Here is a 13,338-nt window from a genome sequence, read left to right on the forward strand (position 1 = left end):
AGTCTCATGCATGTCCCTGCCTGTGTTGCCTTCAAACCTCAGTTCTCAGCCTCCTAAGTAGCTAGGATTACAAGGGTAAGCCACCAGCACCTGGCTTTCTTGGGCATTTGTTTAGATGACCCCATCCCAGTACTACTTTGTAGAACAGAGTACACATAAAAAATTGGGGCATTTTCTTTCTAATATTGCATACACACATCTATCTATATCTTTTGAGGAATAGTTTTATCTATGGTATTAAATATTCCAGTCTTAATCATTTTAAATACCTAGAAAGTCATTTATTATATGACACAGAGCTGACCTACTGGCTTTGTTAAATTTTAACATTTACCATCGTTAGCTTCAGACCCTTCTCGATCTCAATTCACCTTCTCTTGGCAAGGGAAAGATCTTGATACTGTACTTTTGAATACCATACAGGTGTGCATGCTAATTTTGTACATGTATTGTCCATGAGTAATATACTATTTAGTATGTTTTAAAGGACATATATTTTAAATGTGTCCTATATTATGTATCGTTCTACAACTTAACTTCCTTTGCAAATATATTTTAATATTGTAATCCTAATCTGTTTGTTTTTGTTTTTGTTTTTGTCGTCGGCCATGGGGCTTGAATTCTGGGCCTAGGCGCTGTTCCTGAGCAATTCAGCTCAAAGCCCTCCCTCTACCAGGTGAGCAAGAGCACCACTTCGTAATCTAGTTATTTTTAACCTATACTAATGGGTTCTATTGAATGAATGTTATCCATATGCTGATCACTGCATATTTTAGGCTGGTTTTTACTTTTTTATTACTAAAAACAGTTATCTCTGGTTGTCTGGTGATCCACACCTATCATCCTAGCTACTCAGGAAGCTGAGCCCTGAGTATAGAGATTCAAAGCCAGCTTCAGCAGTAAAAGTCTGTGAGCCTCTTATCTCCAATTAGTAACCAAAAAACTGGAAGCGAAGCTGTGGCTCAAATGGTAGCCCAGGAACAGTACTCAGGCCCTGAGTTCAAGACCCAGGATTGACACATACATAAAAATGTTGCCTCCATGAACACTGATGTTTGGATATTTTACGCCACATTTGAAAGTTTCTTCAGTTTCCAAAATGGGGCATGTGTACTCAGAACTGTGCTGAGGGGCAGGAAGGAAATATTAAAATTTCTATTTATAAAACTCGGGGGAGGGAAACGGGTACCAAGACATGTGAAAGGGTATCAATGTATATGAATTAATGCACCTTCTATCTTGCAAATATCATGTAACCCTTTTACTAATTACAATAATAAAAAAAAGAAAGATAAAAAAAACTCTAAAACTCGTCTTTATTTGGAATACAATAGTTTTATGGAAGCAACTACAATTCCATTCTGTGTGAGTGAGAGTGTGTGTGTTCCAGTCCTAAAACTTGAACCCAGAGACTGGGCATTATCCCTGATTTTTTTCCATTCAAAGCTAGCACTAATCCTCTTAAGCCTCATCTCCTGATTTTCAGTGCTTAATTGGATGTAAGAATCTCGTGGGAGTATCTCAGCTTCCTGAGTAGCTAGGATTACAAGCATGATCCATTGGTATCCCACTGATTCCATTTTAAAAATTCTGATTTAGCTGGGCATGGTGGCTCACACCTGTAATCCTAGGTACTCAAGAGGCTGAGATCTGAGGATCGATGTTCAAAGCCTGCATGGCACTAAAGTCCAAGAGACTAATTTTTGTGTGTGTGTGGATCATGGGGCTTGAACTTGGCCTGGCCACTGTCCCTGAGCTCTTCAGCTCAAGGCTACCACCCTACTCTTGAGCCAAGCCCCACTTATTTTCTAGAGATGAATTGGAGATAAGAGTCTCAGGTTCTTTTGTGCCTGGGCTGGTTTTAAACCTTGATTGTCAGATCTCAGCCTCCTGAGTAGCTAGGATTACAGGAGTGAGCCACCACATCCAGCCTGAGAGACTCTTATCTCAATTAATCTCTAGAAAATGGAAAATGGTGCTGTGACTCAAGGGGTAAGGCAGTAGCCTTGAGCTGAATAGCTCAGAGACAATGCCCAGGCACAGAATCAAACCCTATGACTCACAAAAAAAAAAAATCTGATTTGTCCTCACTACAGTATGCTTGTTTTCAATACCCTCCCTTCTTGGAGTGCTTGTCTTCAATCTACAAATCCTATCACAGATGACAAGCAGACAATTCCAAACTCTACCACATGGTGGTGCTGAGGCCCCAGCTACATAACTTACAAACCTTCCCACTAGTGATTGACCCAGGCCAGGTACTGGAGGCTGGAAAAACAAAGTGGTACCAAAGATACTTCTGGTAGAAACAGAGGAAGCACTGAGAACAAGGAAAATGGAAAAGAAAAAAGAAAAAACTCTTGAGGACATTTAAACACCTGGGAATATATGTGTTTAAGGTTAGTCCTAAGACTTTCAGTTATGTGAACAAATTAATTCCTCTTTATCAAAGCTGTTTCAGTTAAAAAAAAATCTTGACTAGCCAGGCATGGTTGCTCTCAGGAGGCTGAGATCTGAGGATCACAGTTCAAAGCCAGCCCGGGCACTAAAGACTGAGACTTATCTCCAATTAACCACTAGAAAACTGTAAGTGGTGCTGTGGATCAAGGAGTAGAGAGGTAAACGAGCTGAAGAGCTCAGGGACAGCACCCAGGCCAAGTCCAAGCCCCACGACTGACAAAACAACAATAACAACAAAAACCTTGACTAATAAGGTAGCTTATTTTTTGGATGTATGTTTTAAAAGTTCAAAAAATTAAGCCAAGCTCTAGTGGCTCATGTCTGTTGTCTGTAATACCAAACTACTCAGGAGGCTGACATCTGAGGATCATGGTTTGAAGCAAGTTTGGGCAAAAAAGTCCATAAGACTCTTATCATTAAGTGCCAAAAAGCTGAAAGTAGAGCTGTGACTCAAGTGGTAGAGTGCCAGCCCCCCCCTCCACATACACACATACACACATACACACATACATTAGACAAACAATAAAAGAAATTTGGAGCCTGATGCAGTGGTTCACACTTGTAATACAATTTACTAAGGAGGCAGAGATTGGGTGTTTGCAGTTTGAGATAGCCCAAGCAAAGAGTTAGCAAGACTTCTCATCTCAACAAATAAGCTGGGCAGTAGAATTCTGTTCATGTAAGAGGAATAGACAAGAACATCAGAGACTAATCCATGACAAATTGCAAGACCCTCTCTAAAAATAAATAGCTAAAACAATAAAAGGGATAGGTTGGCTGGGAGTTTGGCCTAGTGGTAGCATGCTTACTTAGCATGCACAAAGACCCTGAGTACCACATACATAGACAAAGCCGGAGTGGTACTGTGGCTCAAGTGGTAGAGCTCTAGCCTTGAGAAAACCCAAGGCCAGTGTTCAGGCCCTGAGTTCAAGCCCGAGGATTGGCAAAAAAAAAAAAAAGGCAGGGGTGGGGGATTGGCAGACAGCTAAGCCTGCCTAGCAATGACAAGGCTGAGTTCAAACCTCAGTACAAAAATGAAAAGAAGCCAGGCACTTGTGGTTCATGCTTGCAGTCCAATCCTAGCTACTCAGGAGCCTGAATTTTGAGGATTAGATTCAAAGCCAGCCTAGCTAGGCAAGTCTGTTTACCAGTCCAGGGGCTTGGCCTCGGAGCTAAGCATGGTCCTTGGGCTTTCTCAACGCTAGAGCTCTGCCACTTGAACCACAGCACCACTTTTGGCTCTTTTTGTATATGTGGCACCAGGGAATTGACTCCAGGGCTTTATGCATACTAGGAAAGCACTCTACCATTAGTCCACACTCCCAGCTTCTCTTGGACACTTTTTGCTCAAGGCTAGCACTCTGCCACTTGAGCCACAGTGCCACTTCCAGCTTTTTCCGTGTATGTGGTACTGAGGAATCAAACCCAAGGTTTCTTGCATGCTAGTCAAGCACTCTACCACTAGGCCACACTCCTGGCTCAAGTCTGTGAAACTCTTATTTCCAATAAACTACCCCAAAAAACTGAAAGTGGCACTGTGGCTCAAATGGTAGAGTGCTATTTTTCAGAAAAAGAAGCTCAGGGACAGCACCCAGGCCCAGAGTTCAGCCCTGGGCGATAGAAGAGAGAGAGAGAAAGAGAGAGAGAGAGAGAGAGAGAGAGAGAGAGAGAGAGAGAGAGAGAGAGAGAGAGAGAGAGAGAGAGAGAGAGAGAAGGGGAGAAAAGGAGAGAGAAAGGGAGAGAGAGAGAAGGGGGAGGGAAGGAAGGAAAGGAAGAAGAAAGAACAAGAGGAGAGAGAGGGAGGGAAAGGAAAGAAATATGAGCTATTGATGGAATCCAGTTAATAATAATGTATCATTATTGTTTCATGCATTATAAAAATATATTCTAAGCAAGATACCAATGGCTTACACCTGTAATTTCTAGTTATACAATAGTATGAAACTTGAAGAACCACAGTTTGGAGACAAACTGGACAGAAAATTCTGTCCATCTGCAAACAACAAGAAAAACGCTGGACTGAAAGCACAGATCAATGGTAGAGTGCCAGCTGTAAGCAAGAACGCAAGCACCAGGCCCTGAGCTCAAGTTTTGGTACCAGCACACACACACACTCTACTAATGTAACTCTACTAACTTATTAATATAAGTTGTTAATATAATATCTCAGCCATTTTGGGGGTCCCTGAACCCCTCAGCAATAGAGTACCAGCACTAAGCTAACTGAGCTTGGAGTCATTTTAATAGCAATGCAGCTACTCTCTACCTTTGGGCTGATAGAGAGCAGCTCTAACCTTCAGCTTTTAAAGATAAATGCCACACACAGGTGATCATAACCACACATACCATCATACAGTGGTAGTCACCGTATGATGTCACCTTACAATGCCCACAGTCAACAACCACAAGGATGAAACCAAATACAGGTGGTCGTAACCACACGCAGGTGATTGAACAGGTTAAGAATTCTTACAAAAAAGCAATTTGGCAGCTAAGTCTGCTAGGTTATTACAGTTAACAGTAAAAAATTAGGAGCTGGGTATATGGGAACTCTCTGTACTATTGATTCAATTTTTCTGGAAATTAAAACTGTTCTAATGATACAGTATTTTCCTAGCATATGTGAAGCCGTATGTTCAAATCACCAGATTCAGAAACAAAACAAAGCAAAACAAAACAGAAGGCCAGGAGTTTGGCCTAGTGGTAGAGTGCATGGACGAAGACCCGGGTTAGATTCCTTGGTACCCATACTTAGAAAAAGCCAGAAGTGGTGCTGAGGCTCAAGTGGTAGAGCTCTAGCCTTGAGAAATTCCAAGGACAATGCTCAGGCCCTGACCTGAAGCCCAGGACTGGCAAATAAATAAATAAATAAATAAATAAGCAAGCAGTTCTCAAGTTGAATGTGGTGATATAAGCCAGTATTCCCAGTACCAGAAAGGTTGAATGAAGCAGGTGGAGTTTGAAACCTGACTCAACAACACTGCAAGATAGTGTCTGAAAAGGAGCGATACAAATTCTAGTAATTAAAAATCTTCCTTAGCTAAGTGCAGTGGCTCATACTTGTAATCTTAACTACCCAGGAGGTTGAGATCTAAGATCACGGTTCAAAGCCAGCCTGGGTACTAAAAACAATAAGACTCTTATCTCCAATTAATCACTAGAAAATGGGAAGTGGGGCTGTGGCTTAAGGGTAGGGCAGTAGCCTTGAGCTGAAGAGCTTAAGGATAGTGCCTAGGCCCAGAGTTCAAGCCCCATAACCCACAAAAAAATCTTCCATATTTGGATAAAGATGACTTTAAAAATGCAACATGCTCACCTTTGAGGAGCTGATGGTATTTTTGGGGCATAAATGAATGCATATTTTTTGGGAGTTCACAATCTCCCCTCCTTTGTATTTTAAGTATGTATACATTTATTTTTGTGCCAGTTCTGGGGCTTAAACTCAGCATTTATGTGTTGTTTCTGAGCTTTTTTTGCTCAAGGCTATTTGAGTCACAGCTCCACTTATAGCTTTCCTTTACTGGCTAATGGGAGGTGGTTAATGGGAGGTGAGAGTCTGCCTGGCCTTGTTTACAAACTCCAATCCTTAGATCTCAGCTACCAGAGCAGCTAGGATTACAGGCATGTACCAGGGGTTCTTTCTCTTTTATAAGCGGGAATGAATCATGGTTTTGAACATAAATTTAGATTCTAGTTAAACATAAAAATTAAAACATAAAATTAAATTCTAGTACTCATCAATAATATCTGAATAATCCTTTTGTGGTTTCTTTTTCATAATAATATCTAGTGGGAAAAGATTACATGTGCAGAGGACTTTTTTTTTTTTTTTTTGGTATGTCATAGGCCTTGAACTCTGGGCCTAGGGGCTGGCCTTGAGCTGTTCAGCTCAAGAATAGTGTCCTATCACTTTGAATCATAGCACCACTTCCTTGCAAAGATTTTTAATGCCTGATTAAGTCTTTTGGTTGTGAAAACAGGCAGTGGTCTAGACATGGCAGATCAAAATCGTATTGTTTACTCTTTTATCTTAATTAATTAGCTGTTTGTTTTTATAATGGGTTTCCATGTTTTTCAGGTTTATGAATTCACTATTCACTGCATACCTATATGAGAGATAAGGAGGGGAAGAAATGGTCATTCATCCATTCCACAAAGATTTATGGCAAGGGCAGTGAGTTTGGCCTAGTGGTAGAGTGTTTGCCTAACATGCACAAAGATCCGGGTTCAATTCCTCGGTACCACATATATAGAAAAAAGTTTGAAGTGGTGTTGTGGCTCAAGTGGAAGAGCTGTAGCCTTGAGGAAAAAGCCCAAGGGCAGGGCTCAGGCCCTCAGTTCAAGGTCCAGAACTGGTTAAAAAAAAATATGGCAAGTATTCTGTAGGGTATTTTGCAAAAAGATTAAGATATAGTTTTAAACAAAACTTTATGGTCTGTGTTCTCAAGGAATTTACTTACAGTCTAGAAAGAGAACAAGTCTTCAAACTTACATGTTTTGATTTCTTTAAGTTATTTAACTTTCTTCAAGTTCTTAGAAGGGAAAGAAAAGAATGTTAGGAGATAGGTCATACAAGAAAACAGTTAAGGGGCCGGGAGTTTGGCCTAGTGGTAGAGTGCTTGCCTAGCATGCACAAAGACCAGGGTTTGATCCTTCGTACCCCACATACATAGCAAAAAGCCGGAAGTGGTGCTGAGGCTCAAGTGGTAGAGTGCTAGCCTTGAGAAAGTCCAAGGACAGTGCTCAGGCCCTGAGCTCAAGCCCAGGACTGGCAAAAAAAAAGAAAACAGTTAATCACCACAATCACTGTAGTTTATGTATGAGGAAAATGAGACTAAAAAAGATTAAATTATATGTCAAAGGTCCCAGAGCAAGTAAGTCCTGAAATACAATGACTCATTCAAACCTAATTCCAAAGAGTATGCTTGAAACACTATATTGCCTGAATTTTACACAGCTGTAAAAAACTCAACTCATCATGATTCTTCTTTTTCCTTCTCCCCTCCCTTACTTGCCTCCCCTTCTCCCCCCTTTTTTTTCTCTTCTTCTTCCCTGTTTTTCACAACTCAGGCTGGCATTAAACTCAAGATTCTCCTAAAGGGTGAGGTGGCTCACACCTCTAATCCTAGCTATTCAGGAGGCTAAGATCAGAGGATCAATGTTCAAAGCCAGCCCAGGGAACAAAAACAACTGAGACTCTTATCTCCAATTAACCACTAGAAAACGGAAAGTGGGGCTTGGCTCCAGGGTAGGGTGCTAGCCTTGAGCTGAAGAGTTCGGGCCAGTGCCCACAACCCACAAAGAAAAAAAAAAAAATTCTCCAGCCTTTACCTCTTGATTTCAGAGATCAGAGATCATGGACTTGTGCAAGCATACCTGGCATTGATCTCTCTCTCTCTCTCTCTCTCTCTCTCTCTCTCTCTCTCTCTCTCTCTCTCTCTCTCTCTCTCTCTCTCCCTCTCTCCCTCTCTCCCTCTCTCCCTCTCCCTCTCTCCCTCTCTCCCTCTCTCCCTCTCTCCCTCCCTCCCTCCCTCCCTCTCTCTCTCTCTCTCTCTCTCTCCCCTCTCTCCCTCTCTCCCTCTCCCCCTCTCCCCCTCTCCCTCTCTCCCTCCCTCCCTCCCTCCCTCTCTCTCTCTCTCTCTCTCTCTCTCTCTCTCTCTCTCTCTCTCTCTCTCTCTCTCTCTCAAAAAACAATCCAAAGGCATTTATTGTTTTCAGTAAAAATCAGGGTTAAAGTCAGGCACCAGTGGCACATTCTAGCTTTGCAGGAAGCTGAGACCTGAAGGATCAAGGTTTGAAGGTAGCCTGTGTAGAAAGTCTATGTGACTTCATCTCCGATTTACCTGTTAAAAAAAAAAAAGTAGACTGGAGGTGTGGCTCAAGTGGATGATGAAATGAACTAGAATTAAATCTCTTGACTAATTCATGTATCAATGCATCATAATACTTAAAACAAGTTCTGCAACTTGGATAATATAAACCTTTATTCTCATTGTATGTGTATGTGTTCTGATACTACAGCTTAACTCAGGGCCAGGCCACTGACCTGATGCTTTTTACTCAAGATTGACAGTTTTCGTTCCAGCCACAGCTTCACTTCTAGCTTTTTGGCAGTTAATTTTAGATGGGCATCTCACCCCCTTTCCTCCCTAGGGTTGGCTTTGACCCTTGATCCTAGATCTCAGCTTCCTCAGTAGCTAGGATGACAGGCACAAGCCAGTGGCACCCAGCTTATAATTAAATTTATTTTTTTTTATTTTTGCCAGTCCTGGGGCTTGTACTCAGCACTTGAGCTCAGTCCCTGAGCTTCTTTTGCTCAAGGCTAACATTCTACCACTTGAGCCACAGGGCCACTTCCAGCTTTTTCTGTTTATGCTGTACTGAGGTATGCCAGGCAAACTCTCTATCACTAAGCCACATTCAAGGCCCTTATAATTGAATTTTGAGCTTATAAAAATTTACTCAGTTCACACTCATGAGAGCAACTGAGGAGGCTGAAATCTAAAGATTGTGGTTCAAAGCCAGCCCAGACAGACCAATCTAGGAGATTCTATATTCAATTAAACAGCAAAGCATCAGAAATGGAGGTGTGGCTAACATGATAAAATCTCAATGTTATGTGGAAAAAGGCAAGAGTTTAAGCACTGAATTCAAGCCCTAGTGCTAGTGCATGCATAGACACACACACACACACACACGCACACACACGTCTTTTCATCAAGTTGTTTACAGCAAAAACCAAGGATCCAAGGATATGGCATGGGAAAATACACATTCTTAAGGTACTGTTCACTCTGTCTTTCCATGCATGGGTTGGGCAGTGTGTGGCTCAAGTGCTAGAGTGCCTGCCTATCAAGTGCAAGGTCTTGAGTACAAACCCTAGTGTCAGCAAAAATAAAAAACAAGTAAACAAAATAAAATACAAAAAACCAAATTCACATTGAGTAACTGCCACATCACTGGAGCAAAGGGTAGAAACAAAAGAGAGAGAGGGGAGAAGAGAGAGCAAACCCTCAGTCTTGTATTATGAAACACTGAAGAATGAAAAACACTTTTCTTCAGGAAAGATTACAGTCTAAGAGATGAAATTGAGGGTGATTGCAACAGTGTGGCGAGTGTTCTTGTACAAGACTTCCAACAAGGGTGGTGGCACAAGTTTATCACTAATCCTAGCTAGTCAAAGGCAGAGATGAAGGATCAAGCTCTGAAGTCAGCCCCAGATCAAAAAATAGTGAGACCCCCCCCTCCCAGCCCACTGCCTGCATCTCAGTAAGATGGATGTAGTGGTTCATGTCTGTATTTCCAGATATTTGGGAGGTATAGGTAGGAGGATTTTGGTCCATAGCTAGCTCTGGACAAAAAACTCAAGATTCTATTTGAAAAATGACTAAAGCAAAAATGGCTGCAAATGTTTTTTCAAGTAGGTTTTTTTTTTTTTCCCAGTCCTGGGCTTGAACTCAGGGCCTGAGTGCTGTCCTTGGGCTTTCTCGAGGCTAGAGCTCTACCACTTGAGCCACAGCACCACTTCCAGCTTTTTCTATGTATGTGGTATGGAGAAATCGAACTCTGGTCTTTGTGCATGCTGGGCAAGCACTCTACCACTAGGCCAAATTCTTGGACTTTGCACGTCCTGCTATAGCTGGAGTGACAGGCATACTGACCCAAATCACACCAAAGTATGGGAAAGCTATACAACATAGACAAATTGCTAGTTTTCCTTAAGTTGGTCTGTCAATGGGAAATTCGTTCCTTGATCAGTGATATTATAAAACATATGTCAAACCAACAACCTATAACTCCCCATTCACAACTGGATTGACTTAACCATATTTTTTTCTGGTTATTGCTGAGTTGAATTTAAACATAACAGTTTGTACACCTGTACGTGCAAGCAAGTACTCTACTGCAGACAGAACCACATCCCTAGCTCATACTACTTTTCTTTGCTAAGATATATGTTCAAGTATTGATTCTGAGAAGATAAGACTCTTAGTATCTTTTAATTTCTTTAAATTTGTTTGAAAAAGGACAGTAGACAATACTCAAGGCCTATTAAGGAATGGTAGTAGAACAAGACTGAGGCCCTCAGATCACTGCCCAAAATATAGATAGATAGATAGATAGATAGATAGATAGATAGATAGATAGATAGACAGACAGACAGACAGATAGATAGATAGTAGAGATGGGAAGGAAATAACTGCCATTTGAAACACTCATAGCTAGAAATGGAAACTGAGCTTGGGTGAAAGCTCAGACAATAGAGAAGGGATGACTTGGTAAATGAATATCTAGCAATCATGAGGAGCAGGCCCTAAGGCAAAGACAAGGCAAAGTTGGTTTCCAGTTTGAAAAACTGTGCTAGTGGTCATACTGGATGAAGGGTAAGGCTTGGAAGTGAAGATATTATGATAACAAAAACAAAAACAAAATCCCTAACCACAAAAAGCAAAATCCCAAACACATCTTGTTTTTAGGAGTTTCATTTCTTTTCCTTTCCTTTTTCCTTTCTCTTCCCCCTTCTTTTTCTCTCTCCTTTCCTTTTTTCTTTCTTTCCTTCCTCTCTTATTTTCCTTCCTTCCTTCCTTCTTGAACACTCATTTCCTTTTTGACTTACATTCATATTTTGAATCATGCTTGGATATTTTAGAATATTTTTCCATTTCTGATTTTCTTCAAAATTGAACTCTAAATGTAAAATTTCTAAATCAAAGTATATAAAAAAATTTCTAGGTGTCTTTCCCTAATGCCATATGTTATTTTCCAGAAAGCTTCGAGTAATTAATGCAACAGGACTATTTGCTTGTCACACTTGTGAGATTTCTGATTTAAAACAAACATTTCTAATTTTGTTGGTAAATATACGGCAGCTTAAAATAGATTTTGTTGAAATGAAGAAGCAAGACAATAAAGAGTACTATGCTTTATGTAAAATTCTAAGACAAAAGCCTATGTAGAATATGTGGACTCAGTGATGAAAGCAAATCAGCAGCTGCCTAAGAATTGGGTGTGGGCAGTGGGAGAGAGGACTCACTAGTGGGCAAGAGATATGCATACCTGCTATTAGTTTTCATTTCTATCAAATTTTCTATTTTGACACTAGCAATTTTGTCCAAGATTTATGAGAATTCTTCACACATTAACAAAAATTACCTTTGAAGTTTCTAGTTTTCCTCCCTTCCCTCCCCCACTTTGTGCTTGCCCTGGGGCTTCAACCCAGGACCTGGGGTTGTTATTCAGGTTTTTTTTGTTGTTGTTGTTTTGTTTTATTTTTGTTTTTGCACAAGGTTCACTCTCTACCACTTGAACCACGGCTCCACTTCCGGCTTTTGGGTGATTAATTGGAAATAAGAGGCTCAAGGACTTTTTTGCCTGGGCTGTCCTCAGATTTCGGCCTCCCGAGTGTCTAAGATGATAGTTGTGAGCCACCAGCACACGGCTCTTTTCTCTTTTATGATCTAGTTCTAATAGAGCTCATTTATTTGTACAAGATTCATGCTCCTCCCTCCCTCCCTCCCTTTTGATTTTTAGGTCTGAAATCGGTACCTGAACTAGATACCTGATGCTTATTGGCTGATGTTCTACCAAACCACCCTCCCTCTTTCTTTTTACCTTCTTCCTTGGTGGTTTTTTCCCCTCCCTCCCTTCACCACGTGGAAGATAATTTTAAGCAAAAGAACATATTTTAATAGCTCTAAACTACAGTAAACTACTCACCACCACTTTAAAAGACACATTCACATCCTTTAAACCAAACTCAAATTTAGCCGGGAACGGATGCGACATCTGAGGCTCTGAGAAATGGCACCACGCGTGTGTCACACACCTGCTGGTATCGTTAAGCGCTACCTTGGTGAGTTACTATATGAGCTCTGGAACAGTGGCGGCCCTTCACCGGCCTTCTTAACGGAAAAAACACACGTCCCTCGGGAGTACGGCTCCGGATCCACTGCTCACCATGGGGCGTGAGGTGAACAACTTTCCTTGACTTTCGTAGGCTTTTGGTGGCTTACACCGGCAAAACCAAGCCCGTAGAGCCGGGGATGAGCTCACGTTGGAGTGACGTCAAGGGCCGTGACGTCAGAAGGCGGTCGCCATGGAGACCGCTTATCACTGACGGCAGAGTCGTGAAACCTCATCACCACACTCCTCGCCCTGGCTTCGGCGTCTGCTGGGTCTGAGCTGCTAAGGAAGCTTTCGCCTTAAGGGGGCCTCAGGGAGAGTGGAGCGGCGGCGGCGGCGGCGGAGGCGGCCGGGAGCTCCTCCTCCGCGGCTGTAGGTCCGGGGGCCCCGGCCTGTGGCGGCGAGCGGCGTCCGCTGGAGGCGGGCGGCGGCGGCGGCGGCCGGGTCTGCGCCGGCCTCCCTCGCTCAGTGCAGGGCCGAGACAGGGGATCCGCCATATTGGAGCCGGAGCCGGAGGTTCCTTGGAGTCGCGGCGCGAGGCGGGCGGCGGCGGCCCCAGCGAGGGCCCGCGAGGCCGAGGAGGGAGGGCACGAGCTGCTGGGGCCAGGCTCTTCCCGCCCTCCCCCTCCCCCCTCCACTTCTGCCGTCAGAACCCGGGCCGGGAGGACGAGCGGAGCCGGCCGTGGCGGCGGCAGGCAGGATGTTCTCCAAGAAGCCGCACGGGGACGTGAAGAAGTCCACCCAGAAGGTGCTGGACGCCAAGAAGGACGCGCTGACCCGCCTCAAGCACCTGCGCATCGTCATCGGTGAGCGGCGGCGGGCGAGGGCCGGCGCCGCCAAGGCCTGGGTTTCTTCGGAGACCGGGTCTTGGCGTCGGGACCCGGCGCGGGCCGGGGCCGGGGCCGGGGCCGGGGCGGGGGACGAAGCGTCGCCTGGGCCGAGGATTTGGAAAAGGGAAAAACTTGGCAGTCGACC

The 13,338-nt window shown here is 43.2% G+C and overlaps 2 protein-coding genes across 10 annotated transcripts in view; one reads left to right on the forward strand and one right to left on the reverse strand.

The window, feature by feature from the left end:
- Positions 1-12,710, reverse strand: part of Brms1l (BRMS1 like transcriptional repressor) — a 61,761-nt gene extending 49,051 nt beyond the window's left edge. Inside the window, exon 1 of the mRNA XM_090345159.1 lies at positions 12,287-12,710. The gene's annotated coding sequence lies outside the window, so the exon portion shown is untranslated. The remainder of the gene's footprint in view (positions 1-12,286) is intronic.
- A 281-nt stretch (positions 12,711-12,991) lies between these two features.
- Positions 12,992-13,338, forward strand: part of Ralgapa1 (Ral GTPase activating protein catalytic subunit alpha 1) — a 199,072-nt gene continuing 198,725 nt past the window's right edge. For all 9 annotated transcript variants that reach the window (XM_090345148.1, XM_090345156.1, XM_090345154.1 and 6 more), the window contains exon 1: positions 12,992-13,169. In XM_090345148.1, coding sequence (XP_090201274.1) covers positions 13,064-13,169 — 106 coding nt within the window. In that variant the 5' untranslated portion in view covers positions 12,992-13,063. The remainder of the gene's footprint in view (positions 13,170-13,338) is intronic.

The sequence above is a fragment of the Megascapheus bottae genome, chromosome 14 (genome assembly GCF_031878675.1).
Source record: "Megascapheus bottae isolate mThoBot1 chromosome 14, mThoBot2.hap1, whole genome shotgun sequence".
NCBI classification, from domain to species: Eukaryota; Metazoa; Chordata; class Mammalia; order Rodentia; family Geomyidae; genus Megascapheus; species Megascapheus bottae.